The sequence below is a fragment of the Seriola dumerili genome, unplaced genomic scaffold (genome assembly GCF_002260705.1).
Source record: "Seriola dumerili isolate Sdu_G_001 unplaced genomic scaffold, Sdu_1.0 BDQW01000011.1, whole genome shotgun sequence".
Classification (NCBI taxonomy): domain Eukaryota; kingdom Metazoa; phylum Chordata; class Actinopteri; order Carangiformes; family Carangidae; genus Seriola; species Seriola dumerili.
The window spans coordinates 4,578,430-4,600,957 of record NW_019174266.1 but is presented as its reverse complement, the minus strand read 5'-3'; the positions used below and the strand labels follow the sequence as shown (position 1 = coordinate 4,600,957).

Sequence of the window (22,528 nt, the reverse complement as noted above, 5' to 3'; positions counted from 1 at the left end):
CTCCCTTCTATTAAAGCTTCCCAACTTTCTGGTCGCCTAGTGACACTCCGCTATACAACCTGGAACCCTGCGAGCCGCTGCCCTTCGACGTGGCACGTTTCCGTGGCCTCACCGCCTCGCTGCTGTTGGACCTCACCTACCTTACGAGTATCCACGAGGAAACTGCCGCGAAGCTCAGTGCACGACGCCACGACAAGAAGCATCGCAACGCCGCATCGACCGGACATGAGCCGACCACTAATGAAGACAAAGCAGACAATGAGGGTCACAACCGTAACGAACAAAGAGACGGTGCTGGAGCCTCATCTGGATCAGCTCCAAATACCACGACCTCTGACCTGCGCGTGTCCCACAGTCTGGATGAGGTGAAAGCCCACGTGGCGCCCAACTCAAAATCAGAGAGTGAGATCTCCTCTGTGGCTGGTGGAGGGTTAGGGGGAAATGAGACCCTTTTCTCTGCAGCTCCTCACACTCCTGCTGAAGGGAGCAGGAAGAAAGGCCACGAGCACGGCTCCCGCAGTCACGAGACTTCTCCTCCCTCTATCGCCACCCAGTCGGAGATCCATGCTGTGCAGCTGTCCTACCTCTACCTGGGAGCCATGAAGGCCCTCAGCGCCCTGCTGAGCTGCAGCAAATATGCTGAGCTGCTGCTGATCCCGAAGGTACTTCAGCTTGCTAGGTTTTACATTAGCAGTTTAAACTTTATGACATTCTTAAAGGGAATAGTTTGACATTTTGAGAATGTGCCAATTTACTTTGTTTGCCAAAAGTTAGATGAGAAGATTGATACCACTGTCATGTCTATGTGTTAAATATGAAACTGCTGCCTGTATCCAGTTAGCTTAGTATATAGCATAAAGACTTGAAACATAAAGAAACAGCCTGGCTCTGTCCAAAGGTATCTGCACCTCTAAAGCTCACTTATTAAAACCTTATACCTCACTTGTTTAATCTGTACTAAAACCAAAATTGAAAATTGACAAATTGTGGTTTTACAGTTATGTTTGGGAGTCAAATTATCAACAGATTAAACAAACAAGATTCAGTGTGTTGATTTGTGAGCTTTAGAGGTGCTGGTACCTTTGGACAGAGCCAGGTTGGCTGTTTCCGGCAGCTGGTTATAGCCTTGTGTTTGACAAAGAGACAAGAAAGTGGTTTTTTAACTTGTCATCTAACTCTTGACAAAAAAGCGAATAAGCAGGAAATAAGCGCATTTCCCCCAATGCTCAACTGTTTCTTAGACCAATTGAAAATAGAGCAAACACACAGAATCTCTGCAGGTAGAAATGGGTGATGTGAGTGAAACAGATCCAGGTCACATACTGTCAGATTGATGCTAACCTGTTCTCTCCTCTGACATCAAGGTGTTACCGGACGCAGCACCCAGTGGGCACAATGCTGATCTAAATGCCAGCACCAGTGGAAGCACAACTGCCACCTCACCGGTGTGCCAGGAGGAGGTGGAGATGCGGGCAGCTCTGCAGTTTCTCATGCGCCACATGGTGAAGCGGGCAGTGATGCGCTCCCCCATCAAACGGGCTTTGGGCCTGGCAGACCTGGAAAGGGCACAGGCCATGATCTACAAACTAGTGGTGAACGGGCTGTTGGAGGAGCCGAATGGGGGAAAGGTCAAACCTGGTGAGAATATGTGCTTTGATTCAGGGCTACGGATTATAATATAACAGTAATAATTATAATTCATTAATTAAAAGCAAACAACAACGAGAACAACAACAAATGCTCCCAAGGGGATTTAGTTTACAGCTAAATAAACTAGAATAAATAGTCAGCACTACGCTCTTTGTTATTACTGCTTGGATAGATATACTGTAGATAACAGGCTTCAGTTTTGCCCGTCTTTTTATGTCCCTCAGGAGTGAGAAGTGAACCAGAGGGTGAGGGGGAAGGCACAGAGGGTGAGCAGTTGGCACAAACCCCGGTCACCACCAGCCCCTCTGCCTCCAGCACCACCTCCTTTATGAGTTCCTCTCTGGAGGACACCACCACGGCCACCACACCTGTCACAGACACAGAGACCGTCCCTGCGTCGGAGTCTCCGGGGGTCATGCCTCTCAGCCTCCTCAGGTCAGAACAGATAGCTGCACATATTATCAGCTGGGCCTTGTTTTTACATGTAGGATGAAACTGAGACGATTATTTTGATGTGTCTCTCTGTTATTACAGGCAAATGTTCTCCAGCTACCCGACCACCACCCTGGTTCCAACCCGTCGAGCCCAGACTCCTCCGGTGTCATCTCTGCCAACATCTCCCTCGGATGAGGTCGGCCGCAGGCAGAGTCTCACCTCCCCTGACTCCCAGCCCAGCAGACCACAGAACAGAACAGGTACCTGTAAGTATGCCTGATTTCCTTGCATGTTAATATCACCGTTGTGTTACTGAAAAGCTTCTATGATATTCAGAATACCATCGAAAGCTGTACAGTTTTGAGCTTGTTAACGTTGTATTTTTTATTCAGGTCATCCATAACAAAAAACTGTTCTTCATGACATCATAATGACAATTGCAAAAATTGTAATGGGGATTCATATTCAATTGAATTTTTTTGCTCACCATACAACTCGCAGCATAAGTATATATATATAAGAAAAAAGTCTTAGTAGATAAAAGCACTCATCACATTATGATACTGGAACAACAGCGATGCACACGGACGTTAACTCATATTTTTTATGCTCTTAAAGCCATATTCAAACCAACATCCCAGATTTCATAATGATTTCACTAATGGTGGCTGGTGTTTTCTGCAGCTCTGTCAGACCCCAGCAGCAGGCTGTCAACGTCTCCCCCACCTCCTGCCATTGCTGTGCCTCTGCTTGAGATGGGCTTCTCCCTGCGCCAGATCACCAAAGCTCTGGAGGCCACTGGTCAGTCTCCCCCAAGTTGGATTTAGTTCAGTGTATTTGGTTGAATTCGTCTTAAGACCAACAGAAGTTGGATAGACAGCTCAATACTAGAGTAAGGGTAGAGCAGTGTCTACAGAACTAGAATAAAACAGTGTGTTTCTGTGTTAATCACAATGAATGCAATTAAACCATGCCATGAAATAGTGACCAGGTCATGATTGTGTGATGAAATTTGTGCCTAATAAGCACAGAAAATGGTGGAATTCATAATGTCAAAAATGTTATTGTTTAATGATTGTAAATATTGTGGCATGACAATCATTTTGTTGTATATGGATATGGTTTATCTCTAGGTGCGCGAGGAGAGGCAGACGCTCAGAACATCACGGTCCTGGCCATGTGGATGATAGAACATCCAGGCACAGAGGACGAGCACGACGAGCCTCACACCAGAGGCAGCGGTGTCGGCGGTGATGGGTCTGACTCCTCCTGTCCCGGTGCGACAGCTTCCGCTGGAGGCAAATCTCTGGACAGGAACTCGTACCTGTGCTCTCCTGGAGACATCGCCAGTGCAGACACTTCAGAAATGGAGGAGGGCTTCAGTGAGAGGTAGGAAGTCTCACATAGTTTACCCATGTTCCTAATTCGAAATAGAATGAATGAATATTATGAAAACTTGAGGAGATCACGTGTAGATTAAATGCAGATCACAGCCATGAATTTCTAATCCAAAACCCAGAGAGAGACCTGAGGAAACCAGGAGAGAACGCTGGAGTGTTCACTGTTAAGTAACATCAGCAGGATGTTGAAGTATTTTGAAATGACCTTATGTTCTCCTTTGAATTTGTTGAATCATCATAGACAGAATTTGAATTTGGTGCTGTGATGTCCACTTAAAGAAGATTGTTAAAGGTGGTGAGCACCTCACTGATGGTAGAAGTGAATGTAGAAGTCACAGCTGAAGGATCCACTGTCATTTAGCATTTAGTTTTTAGCCCAGACCCAGCATGCACCTATTGGTCACGCAACATGGCAGGTGTGCTTGATTTGGGACACTTGCAGTGGTCACCGGGTGGTGCATCAAATCATCAGCTTCTTCTCTGCTGCAGCTGCTGATTTGACTCTTTTTATTTGTTTCTCACACGGTTCATCATACCTTCATCTTGTGACTTTTGTTTTTACTTTGTAATGATTTCAACTTTAAATGTAGAGAAGGAAAATACTTGAGTTAAAAAATACTAAAGTAATAATCACATATAAAAACAAACTATTTGTTTACTTTGTAGTCCCGAGGGTCTGGAGCAAGACAGTGCATCAGCCTCCAGCGGTGTTGCTCTCAGAGGACGTTCTGCTGTCGGTAGGAAACACCGTTTTGACTTGGCTGCACGAACACTGTTAGCCCGCGCTGGTGAGAATGATCCACTAAGACATCTTTCTCTTTTCGTCACACTTGGTCTAACCAAAGTGCGAATTCACCTCCTACTTCAACACCTCACGTTAAACTTTCCTGTGTTTCTCAGCTGGACTGTACCGCTCAGTGCAGGCCCACCACAGCCAGTCACGTCGGGAGGTCTCATCCCTCCAACAGCAACAAGACCCAGCTGCCCTTTATGACTTCAACCTGGACGAAGAGCTGGAGATGGACCTGGATGAGGAGACCATGGAGGCCATGTTCGGCCAGGACCTTGCCAGTGACACCGACATTCTGGGAATGTGGATCCCGGAGGTACTGGACTGGCCAACATGGGTGTGTGTGACTTTATGCTTCGGTCAGGGAGCTGCCATCACCATTCTGCTCTGTATCTGCCCTGCATTACCTCTCCATCACAGTAAACTCGTGTGTGCACGCTTTATCAGTCAGACACTCTCACTTCACTTCAACCAAATTTCTCCTGAAAGGTCACTCACCCAAATGATTCAACTGGCATGAAGTGAAAGACTAAACACTTGGAGAACAAGAAGATTACTTTGAATGCTGATAATTGACTGTTGCTTCGAATTCTTGCAAAGCTATCACTGACTCATATTTCTAACATATTACATTGCATGAATCTTTCTCTGCTGTTCTGAAGCCTAACAACTGTGTCTTGTGTGTGTCGTGTTAAATACACGTTTCATCTTCATGAATGTGAATGCTTGTGTGTCTGTGTGTCATCGTACCTCGCAGCACGTATGTGAGACAGACGATCGAGATGAAGTGGTGGTGTGCGAGTTGTGCGAGGCAAACGTGGCCAACTTCAATCAACACATGAAAAAGAGCCATCCAGGCTGCGGCCGCAGCGCCAACCGGCAAGGTTACCGCAGTAACGGCTCCTATGTGGACGGCTGGTTCGGAGGGGAGTGTGGCAGCGGAAATCCCTACTACCTGCTGTGTGGTAGCTGCAGAGAGAAGTACCTGGCCATCAAAAGCAAGGCCAAAGTCCCGATTGTGGAGAGGTATGCACTCGTGAGAAAGAAACTGAACAAGGACATGTGATGTTGAATCATGTTAGTGTAGTTTATTTATGTTTTTGCTCTCTTATTCAAAAATCCAGCATCGATTTTGCTATAGTTATTACAGTTGTGTGGAACAATTTAACTGTTACCTGTTACCTGTTACCTAGGACTTATGTCAGAGGGCTAACAGAGTACTCAGGGTGTTTTCCTAAAATATGATATCAGCTTTCAAATTTGTTTGCATAGTTAGACCCAGAAGGACTGCAAAATGTTTTCACACTCATTTATTGTATTATAATTTTTTAATTACAATTTGAGAGAGTCTGGACTATTGTTTTGAGTCCATTAAACTATTACCATTTTTTGCCTCTGTATATACGTGTGTATACGTTGGTATTATTAGGCATCCTGTATTATGTCTGTTCTGTTTTGTATTAGCATATTTTTTAAAGGAAGTAAAACTGATCAATTCCCATGTTATTTTATTCTGTGGTTTGTATGCAGATATAAGGGACAGGCTCCCGACCTCCTGGGAAAGCAGGACAGTGTCTATGAAGGTAACACCTGATGATCATTTGAAGTTCAATTTAATGTATTTAATGTTTCTGGCACTGACATATCTAACAGCACTTTTATATTAATGTTTGGGAACGTCTGGGGGAATTGCATATTTTGATGATTTTTAAAGTGAAATTAAGTAAATACAACAGCTCCAATACCTAAGTACTAAATTAGAAAGGTGCCCAAACCTTTGCACAATGCCACAATTACTGTTAAATTTCCGTCCTGTTTAAGTTCATGAAATAAAAAGTTATGGTGCATTAACACCAAACTTTTGCATAAAACTGTATATGTTTGTTCTTTGATTTGAAATATTGTATGTGTGTTTGCCCCCCGCTGCAGAGGACTGGGACATGCTGGATGTTGATGAAGATGAGAAGCTGACAGGGGAGGAAGAATTTGAGCTTTTGGCCGGCCCGTTGGGTCTGAGTGAGCGCAGGATCGTCCCTGAGGCTGTCCAGTTCCCTGACAGCGACCCACTCGGAGCCTCCATAGCAATGGTCACGGCCACCAACAGTATGGAAGAGACCCTGCTGCAGATAGGTGAGGGGGGGGTTCCTGTTCTCATTAATGCCTCAGTGTCGTATAGTTGTGTGTGTTGTGTGTTCCTGACTCAAACTGATTTAAAGCCATCTGTTCAGACCTTGACTCTGTATTCTTTCACATATGTAATAGAAATAAACTGAGTTGTGTTTGTGTTTAGGCTGCCAGACCTCAGTGGATAAGAGTTCGTCGGGCAGGGTGACCCTCGGGGAGCAGGCCGCAGCTCTGCAGAACCCACATGACCGAGTGATGGCGCTGAGGAGGGTGACAGCTGCAGCCCAGGTGCTGCTGGCCAGGACCATGGTGATGAGAGCCCTGTCCCTGCTGTCTGTCAGGTAGCCTTCCTCACACACTCTGTGCATGTGGGGGCTTATAAGGCGTGTGTTTTATTTTTCTGTTTCTGCTGTTTTCTGACTTCTATTCCTCTTTAATTAGCTGACACAATTTAGGAAATTACATTTTTATGGGTAAAATTTTTCCATAACCCAACAGACTTCAGGTTATGTGGGATAAAAAAAAAGCATGAGAGGAAACACTGGCATGAACAAATTTTTAATTATTAAGCTGTTTGTAATGTGAAGGCACTATGTGTGGGATTTCTGACTTTGGCACCCCCTGGTGGTGGAAAGAAACAAATTCAAGATGCCAGAAATTCATAAAAATTAATTCATTAATTCATTCACTAAAACTGACACAGTAATTATGAAACCATAGAGACAATAGGAATTTCTTAGATGTACAGTGTATTTGTTGCAGAATGGTGCCAAACCTGTCTGTATGTGTATTTCTAAATGTTCTCTCACACATGAAGATAGTTTGTCTTTATTAAATTGTTCATTATTAAATCAGAACGTTTTTATTCAGCCTTTATCCTTGTTGTTTAGTCACTGATTTGAAAGAAGAGGGCTCTTAAAATCCTAAAATATTTGATTAATTTCTGCCTAATGGATAAAAATCATTTCAGTTTTTTAAAAATGTTTTTAAAGTTGACCGTTATATCTCTTTGTTGTGTAATACACAATTTCCTTTCTTCCCTCATAGCGGCTCGAGCTGCAGCCTTGCAGCAGGTCTAGAGTCTCTCGGATTGACTGACATCAGGACTCTGGTCAGACTGATGTGTCTGGCGGCAGCTGGCCGAGCCGGTCTTTCCACCAGTCCTACAGCGGGCTCCGGCCATGCTGAAAGGCCGCGTGGGGCCGCCAAGGCGAGCAAACCCATCTCCTGTCTGGCTTACCTCAGCACAGCAGTGGGCTGTCTGGCCTCCAACAGTCCCAACGCCGCCAAGCTGCTGGTGCAGCTCTGCACCCAGGTACACACTGTGACTCATCAGCCTTCATCTTATTCCTTATCACAGCTTTATTGAGCTCAATTCTGAAATCTGATGTTCAATTTAACTTATTATTGGAAAGACCTGATGCTAGTAATGAAGTGATTATAGGTAGTCCTTTCATAACAGTATGTTTTTATTAATGCAAATACTCCCAAATCTGTTCCCTGTGCAGATGCTGATCATTAACACCAACTCATAATGATGCTGTTTTCTTCCTTTTCCAGAACCTAATCTCCGCAGCTACAGGCATGAACTTGACCACAGTGGATGACCCCATCCAGAGGAAGTTCCTGCCCAGCTTTCTGCGCGGCGTGGCCGAGGAGAACAAGCTCATCACCTCTCCCAACTTTGTGGTCACACAGGCTCTGGTAGCTCTTCTGGCAGATAAAGGGGCCAGACTCAGACCTGCTTATGACAAGGCTGATATGGAGAAAAGAGGTTTGTAGACTTGGAAGAGAAGGAGAAAAAATAAATAATGGCTGATTGGATGACTTGGAACATGGAACTTGTTTCTGTGTATTTCTTTATCTAATTTGCTGTCATTGTATCTCAGAATTATAACATATTTCATATCTCATATGATGTTTTTTTGATAAGTAAGTTTATACTGTATAATGCTTGTGTAAGCTGTTTTTTTGTTTTCCAAAAATATTTGTTGCCTTTGTGCTTGTAATGAAACTTGAATCACAGCAGCAATTTGCATAATTGAATTCAAGGGGGAAGTGATTCTGTCCTTTATCTAACCTGTTCCTCACCAGCTTTAATGTCAAGGGAATGTGTTGTAATGTGTTTTTTTTGCTGGGCTAGATGTTAATCATCTCATAATAATTAGTATGTTTTTGTGTAATTCATGTAGTAATGGCAGTCATCATTAATGTCTGCTAAGCTTCCCTTCACACAGGGGTCATGCTTGTAGAAGCTTTGCACTGTTTCTCTCTGTGCACTGGGGTCACCATTTTTGTTATTCTGTGCTTTTTGTGTTTTCATGTTTGTCTTTTTCATTTGTTTGTTCCTTCTCTCACTCACTGGGCTACCTTGTCACCTTGTGTTCCGTGTCGAGCAGGTCTAATTGCGCATTTGTATGCCCATCCTTCCCATAATCCCTCCGCTGTAGGCCCCCTGGAGCTGGCCAACGCACTGGCAGCCTGTTGCCTGTCCTCAAGGCTTTCCTCACAGCACCGCCAGTGGGCTGCCCAGCAGCTGGTCCGCACACTGGCCGCCCACGACCGCGACAACAACCAGAGCCGGCCGCAGACCTTTGCCGACATGGCGGGGGATCTGCGAAAGTGCTCCTTCATCAAGCTCGAGGCTCACCAGAGCAGGGTCTGCAATTTTCCTTGTCATGTTAAGAACCACAAATTGTTTTGAAACCATACAAATGTTTTTGATAGCAATAGTTTGTGTGATGCCTGTCTTTCTATTCGGTATTTAAAGTCCTCCTCTGTTTGCCTCAGGTCATCACATGTGGTTGGTGCAGTAAGAAAGGCCTGTTGGCCACCAGTGGCAACGATGGGACAGTCAGGGTGTGGAATGTAACCAAGAGCCAGTACACCCTCCAGCAGACCTGCATATTCAATAAAGAGTAAGGCTTTTTTGAGACACTTCAAACAATTCATGTCCTGTGTTCTACTTCAGAAACCTCAGTGTGTTACTAAGAAACCACAGTGTTAGATTTTGAAGGGAAACTCTTTTGTACATCGTGCATCTTTATCAGTTAATAACAAGTCTGCGGTGGAGGCATGTGGGTATAATTTTGATTTTATTTTTCTGCAGCTACAGTTATGTCTTAATTTTCTTGTTTAGTGTAGATGTAGTGAGTTTGATACATGTATTATGACTGTCAAAGCTGCACTAAGCAATATCTGTTTCGTATGAGCAATGTGAACGAGGTTGCCCATAGGGAAGGTTAGGGAACCCACAGTGAAGTTTTCCTCAGTTCTTCAGAGCATCGTATAAACATACTGTTTTGAGCTTATCAACCGTGTTTCCACCAGCAGTTTTCCTCCAACAAGTTCTGATAATCCCACAGCACAGTACATTACCTGCTCAGCAGCAAACAGCAGACAGACACAGTTAGTGACTCACTGGAGAAAGTGGAGCTGCTACAGAGCCAGATCTGTTCCTCAGGAGTTGGTTGAGATAAAACCGGCTTATATTCATCAGGCGGACACAAACACTGCTCCCAATGAATGCTAATACTGCTCCATGTAAATCTGATGTGTAAATATTGCGTTATTTGTGAGTCTGTTTGCCATAACAGCTTGAGATGGTGATAATGGTGTTAACAGCTTGTTCCACTGCCTTCAAGGAGACACATAAATGTATATAAATTGCAGCTTTAAGTACGTCTCACCTGTGTTTATTCTGTGTTTGTGTCTCATCAGTGACGGCTCTTCAGAGGAGGGCATGTCAGGCCTGGGCTCTCCCAGTGATCCTTGCTTGTCTCCTCTGGCCTGGAGTGTCACTGGAAAATATCTGGCCTCAGCCATGGAGAAAATGGTCAACATCTGGCAAGTTAATGGTAATTACTTAGTTTATCAAGCTTCTCTGGAGTTTTCATTCTTGTTTTTATTGTACAGTATGTCAATGATGAGCTCCATTTGAGTTGTTTTGAAAAACAGTTGAAGTGTAAAATGTGTTAATGTGGCTCAGCTCAAATGATCGGCCTGTGAGGTCCACAAAATATGAATGAGAGGGCATTAAGATTTTATAGCTCCCTTTAAAAATAAATATACCCGGGGACTGGACGTGATCCAATCATCATTTCCTGCCTCCCACCACACCCTGCAGCATGTGCCATCTGTTCTTGGCCACTTTCAATCGCCTCAAGGATGAAAGTCCACAATCACAGTCCTGTTTCATGAGCACATTTTCTCTTGTAGCATTGAAATGTGACTGTGACTTTATTTTACAAGCAAATGAAACACACTATATGCATCATCCTTTTTCTGTGGGCATTGTTCAAGAAATTTTAAAACACCATATAATGGAGACAGTGTAAAGATAAGTTCTCATTGTGATAAAATGACCAGGCTAACTGTGAGCTCCTTTCCCCTCCTCCAAGGTGGTAAGGGCCTTTTGGACGTGCAGCCTCACTGGGTGTCAGCTCTGGCTTGGCCTAAAGAGGAGGCAGAGTCCTTATGGTGCGGGGAACCCAAGGACATGCTGCTGGTGGGTCGGATGGATGGAACCCTGGGCCTCATTGAAGTGCTGGATAACGCCACTATGCACCGCACCGAGCTGGAGCACTGCTACAGGAAAGATGGTATGAAGGGGGCTTGTTTTGTGAATGGCAGAACTCCTGCTTTAGGTCCTCAGTAGTTTACAGATCTTTGATAATCTTTTATCTTCTCTCAGTGGCAGTGATGCACATTGCCTGGTACAGTGAAGACAAGCCTTTCGCTGTGGGGTACGCAGATGGAAAGCTGCTGATTGGATCCAAAGAGCCCTTAGAAAAGGGAGCCATCGTGGTCATTGATGCACACAAGGTAAACTAAAACTACAAAAAGAGTCACGTCTAATCTATATCTGCAATAAAATAAAACGAGAGATTATCTGTAGATTTACAGCCAAAATTCCTCTCATCACTAAATCTGGTTGTTGTTTTCCCAGGAGTCAATCACCAGTATGAAGTGGAGTCCTTCTGGTCAGATCTTGCTCACCTGTGCCAAAGAGGAGTTGGTGAAGCTGTGGGCCAGCCACGGCTCTGACTCAGGCTCTGGCTCTGGCTGGTACTGCCTGCAGAGTCTTAGACACCCCTCCATGGTTAACGGTGTGGCCTGGTGCAGCCTGCCGGGACGTGGGCCCAAGCCCCTCAGCATGCTCGCCATGTAGGTTGTTCTATAACACTAGGCCAGACTGTGGCTGATCATGTTTTGTCCAACACTTAATGAGTTTGTGTTCTTCTCGAGCTCCAATGATTTTGAATGAATGATATTTTTTATGAAATGTCCGGTGTACTCAGGTTCACGTGTCGCTGTGTTTTTCAGATGCTGCCAGAATGGCCTGGTGTCGGTCTGGACTGTTCCTCAGGACATCTCCAACTTCCCAGAATCCTGTTCCTCAGACTCAGAGGGATGGTGGGACAATGAAACAAAACCTAAATTCATGGTACTTTTTTAGATTTCATAAATAATTACTCTCACTGTGTGCGTCGATGTGAGATGTCATTTAGTTTTTTATGCCAGGGCCGGAGGCATAATGTTTTCAGGTTGTCTGTCTGTCCGTCCTATTCTTGTGAACGCAATATCTCAAGATCACCTTGAGGGAATTTCTTCAAATTTGGTACAAATGTCCACTTGGACTCGAGGATTAATTGATTAGATTTTGGTGGTCAAAGGTCAAGGTTGCGGTGACGCCACGAAACACATTTTTGGCCATAACTCAAGAATTAATTCACTACTTACGACACAGTTTAACTCAAATGTCTACAAGGATAAAATGAAATGATGACATTTTATATCCAAAAGGTCAAAGGTCAACTTCATTGTGACATCATTATGTTCTGCAAAAACACTTCTGGCCACTTCAACCTGGCTGGTTGGTGAGGTAGTAATTCTAGTTTCTTTTGAAAGAGACTTGCAATTATCCGATGCATTTGTTCCTTTTTGCTCTTCGGTTCTGATTATACATTTAGATTTATAACAATTTATCAGTCCGTTATTCTTTCAACTCATCCTTAGAGTCATAAGAGGCACGCTTGAAGCACATTTTTTGTACCAATCACGAAATGTTTTTCGGTGCTTTCTTCTCCTGACGAGCTGTCGCTGTGGTTGTGTTGCAGTCTTCCCGGTGGTCAGAAGATGGAGCGACGTGCGTTTTCCAGCTGAAGGGCCACATCACTCCAGTCAGAACGCTGGCCTTCAGCCCTGATGGTCTGGCCCTGGCATCTGGAGGAGTGGGAGGCCTCATGAACATCTGGTCCCTGCGGGTAGGAAACACACACACAGATGGAGCTTAAGACACCCACACGGTATATATGTAAATACTGCAGGTACAAGTTGCACAGATACACAGATGTAAGTGTGAAACACATGATATGAAAAACATTGAGGTGAAAAGAACAAAGGGTTCATTACATACTTATCCTACCGGCAGTTAAAGATCACACCGCTGTTTACAGTGACGCTGAATACCTTTCCACTGGAGTCACTATGCTTATATGTGTCCATGTTCAACAGGACGGGTCGGTGCTCCAGACGGTCGTAGCTGGTTCAGGTGCGATCCAGAACATTGTCTGGATCCCAGATGTGGGTGTCGCTGTCTGCTCCAACAGGTCAAAGGTAAAACTTCTCTCCTGATTCATATTTTTCCATGATTCACTAAAATACTTATTTATTCTCTGGTCTGTTTCTTTTGTGTGTGTGTGTGTGTGTGTGTGTGTGTGTGTGTGTGTGTGTGTGTGTGTGTGTGTGTGTGTGTGTGTTCTTATGGCTTCATTTCCAGGATGTGCTGGTTGTGAACAGCTCCAAAGAGTTCATGGCGTCCAACCACGTGCTGGCCACTTGCCGCACAGCTCTGAAGAAGCAGGGCGTAGTCGGCCTTAACATGGCGCCCTGCATGAGGGCCTTCCTGGAGAGACTGCCAGTCATGCTGCAGGAGCAGTATGCCTACGAGAAGGTACAAGGACAGTTAATATGCTCTCCATAAAAATGTCTCTCTCGCAGTTAAATCAACCCTTTCTCTTATAGTCTTAATATTCTCTTTTATACTCTGGAGCAGTAATGTCCTGTCGTGGCTGATGTTTCCTTTCCTTCTCACCTTCCAGCCCCACGTCGTATGTGGGGAGCAGCTTGTTCACAGCCCCTACATGCAGTGCCTTGCCTCCCTGGCCGTGGGTCTCCACCTAGATCAGCTCCTGTGTCGCCCCCCTGTGCCACCACACCTGCGACGCTGCCCACCAGAGTCTGGCACCGCCATATGGAGCGCCAGTGAGTGGGCGTGGTTAGACTGCTTCTCTACAACAGTCAAGGCGGCGGAGGCCCTCGCTCGAGGCGCCACCTTCCCCGAGTCCTTCTCTGTTCCTGACCTGGAGCCTGTGCCCAAAGATGAGATGGCTCTGCTCATGGTGAGGGAGGCTGCTGGTGTTTGTGCAGCTGGAAGTGTAATTTCTAATGTAATGAACCTGTGCGGTACATAACAACACCTTTGTCCCCTGTCTCTCCAGGACAACAGTAAATGGGCCCCTGGTATGGATGAACAGATCATGTCCTGGGCCACCTCAAGACCAGAGGTCATTTAGATTCATATCTGGATTATCTGTAATAAATAGTTTGTATGTGGACGTGATAGCTGCTGTTTAAACCCCTTTATTTGACTTATGTGTGTGTGTGTGTGTGTGTGTGTGTGTGTGTGTGTGTTTTGGTGTGTTTGCAGGACTGGCACCTTGGAGGGAAGTGTGATGTGTATCTATGGGGTGCAGGGCGACATGGCCAGCTGGCAGAGGCTGGCAGAAACATCCTGGTGCCAACCACTGCTCCGTCTTTCTCTCAGGCACAACAGGTACACAGGCAGCACACAGGCTGTCATCTGTTTGTTAACAACAGCAGAAAAAGAAAGTTTGTTAATGAATTGTGGATTTTTGAGTTTGCATTTTCATCAAACCACAGATATTAACACTGACACTGCAGCAGGCTGTTTACCAGCTAAAACCTGCTCCCTGTTGTATTCTTCTTTATTTGCTCACTCATCTCTTTGTCGCCACCTGTCCTCTGCAGGTGGTGTGTGGTCAGAACTGCACCTTTGTGATCCAGCCTAACGGGACGGTGTTGGCCTGTGGAGAGGGCAGCTACGGCCGCCTGGGACAAGGAAACTCTGATGACCTGCATGTGCTCACTGTCATCTCCGCCCTTCAAGGTGACACATTTGTTGTTGTTTACATACCGTAAATGTTTTGCACACTATCTTGGTCGAAGGTTGACTTATTATATTACTAAGAATTATTGTTGTTATTGGAAGTACTGACAAAAATAGGTTAATAATATCATGCGGTACATGTAGTTATTGTCCCTACTGGATTTCTGTCATTCTTTGACAGATGTGACAGTGAAACATGTATAAAATTTCACTCTCGGTGGTATTAGGTTGTAAAATGGCTTAAAAAAATCTTAAATTTAATTAAAAAAAACAAAAAGAAATGTGTCTCTACCCTGAGCCTCTCGTTGTCCCTGTTTCCCACAGGTTTTGTTGTGACTCAGCTGGTGACGTCATGTGGCAGCGACGGTCACTCCATGGCTCTGACGGAGAGCGGTGAGGTGTTCAGCTGGGGGGACGGGGACTACGGTAAGCTGGGCCACGGGAACAGCGACCGCCAGCGCCGACCCCGACAGATCGAGGCTCTGCAAGGAGAGGAGGTGGTACAGGTCAGTCTGACTCTACTCGAGAGTAAGAACACAGTGCGTACAGTAAAAATAGATTTTATTCACTTCTGGTAAAAGTGAAGATCACAGCTCAAAGGATCAAAAAGTAATACACGATTTTGCTACATATTTGTTAGCCTTTGTTTGCTTAGCTGTAGACATACTTTAAGTTCTCAGGTTTTTTTATTCTTTTATTTCTTTTTCTTCACCAGATGTCCTGTGGGTTCAAACATTCGGCAGTGGTAACAGCTGATGGGAAACTCTTCACATTTGGTAACGGTGATTACGGCAGACTGGGGCTGGGAAACACCTCCAACAAGAAGCTGCCAGAGAAGGTCACGGCTCTAGAGGGCTACCAAGTCGGACAGGTAGGACAGAAAAATACTGTCAAGATGAAAAGCATACTCGTAGAATTCATACGTCCCGGCTGGACCTTTGTTGGCTGTTAAAATAGACAAATATAGAAAAAAAAGATAGGATTGTAAGGAAGCTTCTGTGATTATTTTTCCTTCTTATATTGAATATTTTAAAGGTTTTGAAAACAGATAAATGAGGACGGCTCAGAGCTGATGTTGACATGTGTTCCTTCCTCAGGTGGCTTGTGGTTTGAACCACACGTTGGTCGTCTCCGCTGATGGAATGATGGTTTGGGCTTTTGGTGACGGAGACTATGGAAAACTGGGACTTGGCAATTCCACAGCCAAGTCCTCACCTCAGGTACACACTGTGAGGCCTGCTGCTCCATTTCAACAGTAAAAGCAGAAGTTACCATGAAACTGTTTTTTGAGTGAACGTGATGTCGGTTTGTTTTGAATTTTTCATTCTTTAGAAAGTGGACGTGCTGTGTGGAATTGGCATCAATAAAGTGGCCTGTGGAACTCAGTTCTCTGTGGCTTTAACCAAAGATGGCAAAGTTTTCACATTCGGCCAAGGTACGCTATGTTTTCCTCTTTTCTCCACAACAAACTTTTCATATGATGAATAATTAGAGCTGCAACGATTGGTCGATTAACAGGTGTTCAATGTGGAATTATTTTTGATAACCACATAATCATTTAAGTAATTTCTCAAGCAGAAAATGCCAAATATTTAATGGTTGCAGCCTCTTAAATGATTTGCTGTTTTTTGTTGATACTAAGAGTTCGTATTAAGATCATTTGTGTTATTTTTTCTTTGACATGTCATTCATATTTGTTTTTTCCTTTTCTGTTACAGACCGCCTGATTGGTTTGCCAGAGGGCCGAGCCAGGAACCACAACCGGCCCCAGCAGGTGCCGGCTCTGTCAGGGGTTCACATCCAGGATGTCGCTGTCGGAGCTGAGCACACTCTGGTGCTCTCCTCCACTGGAGACGTTTACACCTGGGGCAGCAACTCAGAGGGACAGGTAACCTGCTGATCCACTCACTGAACCTCCACTGACACTCAGCCTGGACGGTAATACCACAGAACAGGGGTCAGCAAAGGCACAGCGTCAATAATGATGATGTCAGGATGAAGAACACTATTTATATTTATAACCTTTTATTTGGGAGGGAATATTCATAGAATCAAAATGAACTGAGTCGGTTTCAGATGTTTTTATATACACAAACATTCTGATCATAAATGATTTATTTATGTTGGATTTAGTTGGTGGCGGATTATAAATGAATAATTCACGGTGACTTTGTGTGAACTGTAACTTTGTCGTCTAGCTGGGTCTGGGCCACACCAACCACGTTCGGGAGCCCACACTGGCGACAGCGCTGCAGGGCAAGAACATCAACCAGATCTCTGCAGGTCGCTGCCACAGTGCTGCGTGGACGGCTCCTTCTGTGCCGCCTCGAGCGCCAGGTGAGATTCACCTGTCCCCAGCATGCAACCTAATGCCCCCTGCCGTGCCACTGCAGTGTATTGGGCAGACACTTTATCCTGGAGGTCAGATTTCCTGCAGTGCTGCCGGGACCTGTAGGTGAATGCCAAAGCGGGGCACGGCACATTGTTGTCAGATGAGGCACCGTCGTTGTGTGATGAACAACAACACTGAGGAATTTCATGTGTTGTGGTTTGAAAGCTGCCTGACGCTTCATTCCAGAGATAGAGAATGTTACTACTAAGAATATGTCATGTAGCAGTAAAACAAAAAATCTGTGAAAATACCTCCCTTAAAATATAAGAACTCATTTAAATATGTAACTATTAGTCAAGTCATTGAGTAGTCATTTGAAAGAAGATGAATTACCAGCTATTTTGACTGTTTCTGTCATTTTTCAAGCATAATTCATTAGTTTGTTTCAGCTCCTTGAGTGTTGAGATAAAAGCTGACTGACTGTTGGTCTGACAAAAGAAAAGTAATTGTTAGACTTTGGTTTCAAGAAATTGTGACATTTTATAAGACTAAATGATTAAGCGCTTAATCCAGGAAATGATCTGCAGATTTACTAAATTTCATAATGTTATTTTTTATACTGTTGCTTTGTTTATATAATATACCTGTCCAAAAGATTCTGCTCATGTTGAATTTTTTTTTCAGTCTTTCACTCCTCTGTTGTTTTCCTCACCCTGTGTCTGTCTGGTGATGCCTCCTTGCTCTGTCCTCCTCGTCTCTCATGGTCGCTGTGTCTCGCTCCGTCTCCTCCTCAGGCTCGTCGGTTCCTCTGCAGTTGGGTCTGCCCGTGGCGGTGCCTCCTCAGTACAATGGGCTGAAGGAGGTGAGCATCGAGGCAGTGAGGGCTCGTCTACGCCTCCTCTACCACTTCTCCGACCTCATGTACTCCTCGTGGAGACTGCTCAACCTCAGCCCCAACAACCAGGTGGGCAAAGAACCCAACACACACGCAACACACACAAACACAACAAACTCAAGTCTTGTTTATATCGCAGATAAAACTGTTAAAATTGTTAGAAATTTAGATGAAGATTGTTGTTGCAAAGTTAGAAAATAGCAGGGGAAAATAGTCTTTTATGTAAAGAGAGAGAAAGTAACTAAGAGAATTATGTGAGGCAGGAAAAGCGGCAGCACAGGTCTGATTTTGGAGGGAAGATGCATCTCGCTCCAAACTGGCTGAAGAGTTGCCTGCATCACTCATGAGGACAGTGTGTTTTACTCTTTGGTATAATGATGGTAAATATAATTCTTACTTTGCAGAGCTGTACTTCCCACTACAATGCTGGTACCTGGGGGATTGTCCAGGGCCAGTTGAGGCCCCTACTGGCTCCCAGAGTGTACACTCTGCCCATGGTGCGCTCCATAGGCAAGACCATGGTGCAGGGAAAGAACTACGGCCCCCAGATCACAGTCAAACGAATCTCCACCCGGTCAGTTCTCCACTGGACTTCTTCATCTTTCTGTGTAATAAACAGGTCTTTATGTGTCCAAACCGTTGGACCTAATTTGAAGCAGACCCTTAGGAAGTCTACAAGAACCCAACCCACCTAAACTAATTTTCTTTAAAAAGAGAGACGAGATCTAAAAGGGTCCCGAGAACAGTCAGAGTGGATCCCAATAGACCAGGGGATAATAAGACCTGATCCAAAATGTAGTTGACCCAAACAGAGAGAGGACACTGACACCGGCAGCAGCGTGATGCTCAACCAGTTAACAAGCAGCCATGGTGGACAACAGCAGTGATACACAGTCCACTCTCTGTCTCTGTGATGACAACAAACTGATGTGACTAAATATGATCATGAATATGAAGAAAGACTACTGCATTTATGATGAACTCAAATTACAGACCTGCAGTTAATGTTTGCTCTGTACCCCATACTAGCCACTGTGTGTAAGAAATGAACAGTAATTTACAAACAAACATACTCAGAGAACGATGCAGACACTTCTGCTGAATGTCTGAGGAAAGGCAGAGTGAATACAGCTGCAGCAACAGCCAATGGTGTTTTTCACTCTTGAGATTGAGTCTGTGACGTCGTCTCACTGTGTTAAAACTTCAAACTCTCTTTTTCTTCGTCGGACTGTGACTATCTGCAGGGGGCGGAAGTGTAAACCGATCTTTGTGCAGATCGCTCGTCAGGTCGTGAAGCTGAACGCCTCGGACCTTCGACTGCCTTCGAGGGCTTGGAAGGTGAAACTGGTGGGCGAGGGGGCGGATGATGCAGGCGGGGTCTTTGATGACACCATCACAGAGATGTGCCAGGTATGTTCATATCCAATTCCAGATGAACCAAATGTTTACTGGATGTCTTATGATACAGTGATATTTGTTTGTGTTTATAGGAGTTGGAGACGGGGGTGGTAGACCTGCTCATCCCCTCCCCCAACGCCACAGCAGAGGTTGGCTACAACAGAGACAGGTGAGGAAGACCATGAGGAAACACGTCTGTCCACCCAAATGTTTCTAATGTACTCAGACTTTAGGACCAGTCACATCTCTATATCTTGTATCTGGTATCGAAATAAAACCATGATACTTTTATTCTGTCATTGTGTGGAGTTACAGCTCAGTACTCCTGCAGAAAAAAAGGATCACAAACATGACAATCTGACAAATATCATTAGTAAAATATATTGGATCAATATGAAATTCCTTTTTAAAGATGATATTGATCAGTACTGAAAGTTTGGCAGCTTCTTGATGCCTGTTAATCTTCCCCAACAAGACATCTGATATTTGTTGTTTTATTCAATTTCAAACTTTCTTAATACTTGAAGCCTTGTGGCGTTTACAGTTTTCTTGCATGTCATCTTTTGCAGCTCTCGCTTATATCTTGAAAATGAAAAAATGCTACTTCAAGTATGTTTTTAAAATAAACAGTAGAAAACAAGAACTAACAGAATTTGGGGTGAACTGAGGGTTACGTAAAAATACTCAAGGTATGAATATTTAGGAACGTTTCAGATTTGTTGCTTCTGTAAGAGCTTGTCCTGTTTGCTTTCAGGTTACATCGACAGCTGTGCTGCTCAGTTGTAGCACTCGTTGGCTAATTTGATGGCACATATCCCGAGTGTCTTCTAAATAAGCAACTTAGACCAAACATTTCTGTGTCCTTTCATCCGCCCAGGTTCCTCCTCAACCCGTCTGCCTGCCTGGATGAGCACATGCTCCAGTTTAAATTTTTGGGCATCCTGATGGGTGTCGCCATCCGCACCAAGAAGCCTCTGGACCTGCACCTGGCTCCTCTGGTGTGGAAACAGCTGTGCTGCATCCCCCTGCTGTTGGAGGACCTGGAGGAAGTGGACCTCCTCTATGTGCAGACGCTCAAAAGCATTCTTCACATTGAAGACAGCGGCATCACTGAGGATAATTTCCATGAGGTGGGAAATGGATTTTTGAAATTCAGTCTTTTGTCTTTTCTTCTCCCATGATCGGTGTAGGAGTCGATCCATCCACATCTTCATGACTATCAATTTAGATTAATTTTTTAAAAAAGAAAGAAACATCTGTTTGTGGCTAATCGAGTAAATTGAATACCTGATAAATGAATGCACTTCATCATTAAACTGGGGTTGTGCGATCTTATCCATAGTCAGATCGTCCTATTGTCACCCTGTGAAATTGCCATTAGCCGATATGATCGTTGCCCTTTGAGCGAGAGAGAAAGAGCAACCAAAGAGCGAGCGTGTCCAGGACATCCTGAGTGATGACAGTAGGATGACGAATAAGCTACATTTTGTGACTACGTTGAAACAACAAAGCATTAATTACTTACATTAAATAATCAGAGGATGCACAACCATCACTCAAAATCAGCAGGAGGTGCGTAGAAACAGCTGTTAATGGCTTTCAGTTCCCTTTTTCTCTCTCGTTGACTGTCTGAAAGTTGTATTTACAACCATGAAAAGCAGCAGCTAAGAAACTGAACTAAGTGACATGTTCTGTGAGTCCGTCCATCTGCTCTGCTTTGTTTATCCTCAGCAAAGCACCTACACACAACAAGCAGCGCTGTAGGACAGTCAGCTGGTCAGAGTGTGTGAGCTCATCGGTGTTGCAAGCATCGCTTACATGCGGTCATACATGTTATACATATTATACAAACTATGGCCGGGCAAATCAAATTTTACACTACAAAAAAGGATAATAATAAATTAATATCGTCCTGACATTGGCAAATCGCTCTGATGATCATCGATCACCGTCCATCAGCACGACCGTACAATAAACAAAAATCATATCAAAATTAACACCAAGATATAGACGCGTGATGTAATGTATATCACATGCTAACCCTGAGGGAGGCAGGTTGATGAAGGGAATGAGTCCAATCCCAGGATTAAAACACAGGTGTGATGAGTAAAAGTATCTGTGAAGTGCCTGTAATCCTGTAATTTCAAAGCTAACTAAACTAAACACATCTTGTGCTGTAAGCAAGAGCTGTATATTAGCAGCACAGTATAAAGGAAATGTACAGAAAGGTCTGCTGAGTACTGAGTATGCACATAGAGACTGGATTTATGACGGTGAATGTAAATTTGTCTTTGGCTTCATCAGTTTGGAAACTTTTATTGCTTATAAAAATTGAATGAGCGTCATCCCACCTCCTGAAGGCTCAGCAGTAAACATCAGTTACACACATCACACTGTATTTATGCCTAAGCACAGGCTCCAACAGCACAATAAAGAATTTTCAAAGTCAACATTAACATCTTTGTAACCACAGGCTCATTGAACGACTGAGAATTGCTCTGACAGGGTGGGCAGCAGGTTTACCTCTCCGCGGCCATGTGAACGTTTGATTCTCCAGAATCACACGTGTGCTGCCTAAAACTTTAATAAGCAGCCACTTCACAGCCACAGGAGCCTGTTTTTATTCCCACAGCCAGACTTGACTGTCATAAACCAAAACAAACTCCAAGTGATGTCACATACCACGGCCATGCCACACCCACTGAGAGCTAACAGGAGCCAATGATGTGATTTATGGGAGGTTAAGCCTGTTTACGGCTGAACATTAATGAACCAAACGTGGCTCTGAATCTGTGTTCACACTCCACACTCCAAACTGGCTGAGAAAACTGTGACAGTAATGTGGCTGTAACCAGTTTTAAGCATTGTGAAAGCTTAATCTAAGCCCTGCTGGGGGGGGGGGCTGTGGGTGAGCTTTTTAAACACCAGCACTCAGAGCTCATCTGAGGCTGCTCTGCCTCTCCTTCCCGCTCTGGTACACACTGTTCCTCTCCCAGCGCTGATAAAACCTCAGCACGTCTGTGGCTCTGGCCATTACTGATACAACCACTCTGACACAGACCACACAACCCCCTCCCAACCCCACCCAAAAACCACAGATCGGCTGGCTTGAACAGCAGAAAGCTAACATATCCCGGAGCCCCTCTTCTGTCCAAACAACCTCAAACAACCCCTGCACTGTAAAGCCCCCAGCCTGCAGGAATGCCAGGGCCGCTGTTGATGCAGCATATCCTGCCCGGCGGAGACTTGGCCCGGCTCCCAGCCTTGTAGAAGAGATTGGGGGGGGGGGGGGGGTTGGAGCCACAACACTGCC

The 22,528-nt window shown here is 44.6% G+C and overlaps 1 protein-coding gene across 1 annotated transcript in view; it reads left to right on the top strand.

The window, feature by feature from the left end:
* herc1 (HECT and RLD domain containing E3 ubiquitin protein ligase family member 1) overlaps positions 1-22,528 on the top strand; it is a 57,355-nt gene that overhangs the window by 28,521 nt on the left and 6,306 nt on the right. Inside the window, exons 38-76 of the mRNA XM_022748819.1 lie at positions 17-662; positions 1,365-1,638; positions 1,875-2,085; positions 2,185-2,345; positions 2,770-2,886; positions 3,219-3,474; positions 4,152-4,273; positions 4,386-4,612; positions 5,033-5,301; positions 5,806-5,858; positions 6,205-6,405; positions 6,566-6,740; positions 7,447-7,714; positions 7,960-8,173; positions 8,850-9,058; positions 9,190-9,317; positions 10,120-10,256; positions 10,800-11,000; positions 11,093-11,223; positions 11,348-11,565; positions 11,725-11,845; positions 12,519-12,665; positions 12,916-13,017; positions 13,181-13,354; positions 13,503-13,802; positions 13,902-13,967; positions 14,111-14,236; positions 14,452-14,590; positions 14,915-15,096; positions 15,306-15,461; positions 15,688-15,810; positions 15,923-16,025; positions 16,309-16,478; positions 16,789-16,927; positions 17,717-17,886; positions 18,222-18,391; positions 19,062-19,227; positions 19,308-19,384; positions 20,093-20,345. Coding sequence (XP_022604540.1) covers positions 17-662; positions 1,365-1,638; positions 1,875-2,085; positions 2,185-2,345; positions 2,770-2,886; positions 3,219-3,474; positions 4,152-4,273; positions 4,386-4,612; positions 5,033-5,301; positions 5,806-5,858; positions 6,205-6,405; positions 6,566-6,740; positions 7,447-7,714; positions 7,960-8,173; positions 8,850-9,058; positions 9,190-9,317; positions 10,120-10,256; positions 10,800-11,000; positions 11,093-11,223; positions 11,348-11,565; positions 11,725-11,845; positions 12,519-12,665; positions 12,916-13,017; positions 13,181-13,354; positions 13,503-13,802; positions 13,902-13,967; positions 14,111-14,236; positions 14,452-14,590; positions 14,915-15,096; positions 15,306-15,461; positions 15,688-15,810; positions 15,923-16,025; positions 16,309-16,478; positions 16,789-16,927; positions 17,717-17,886; positions 18,222-18,391; positions 19,062-19,227; positions 19,308-19,384; positions 20,093-20,345 — 7,102 coding nt within the window. The remainder of the gene's footprint in view (positions 1-16; positions 663-1,364; positions 1,639-1,874; positions 2,086-2,184; positions 2,346-2,769; positions 2,887-3,218; positions 3,475-4,151; positions 4,274-4,385; positions 4,613-5,032; positions 5,302-5,805; positions 5,859-6,204; positions 6,406-6,565; positions 6,741-7,446; positions 7,715-7,959; positions 8,174-8,849; positions 9,059-9,189; positions 9,318-10,119; positions 10,257-10,799; positions 11,001-11,092; positions 11,224-11,347; positions 11,566-11,724; positions 11,846-12,518; positions 12,666-12,915; positions 13,018-13,180; positions 13,355-13,502; positions 13,803-13,901; positions 13,968-14,110; positions 14,237-14,451; positions 14,591-14,914; positions 15,097-15,305; positions 15,462-15,687; positions 15,811-15,922; positions 16,026-16,308; positions 16,479-16,788; positions 16,928-17,716; positions 17,887-18,221; positions 18,392-19,061; positions 19,228-19,307; positions 19,385-20,092; positions 20,346-22,528) is intronic.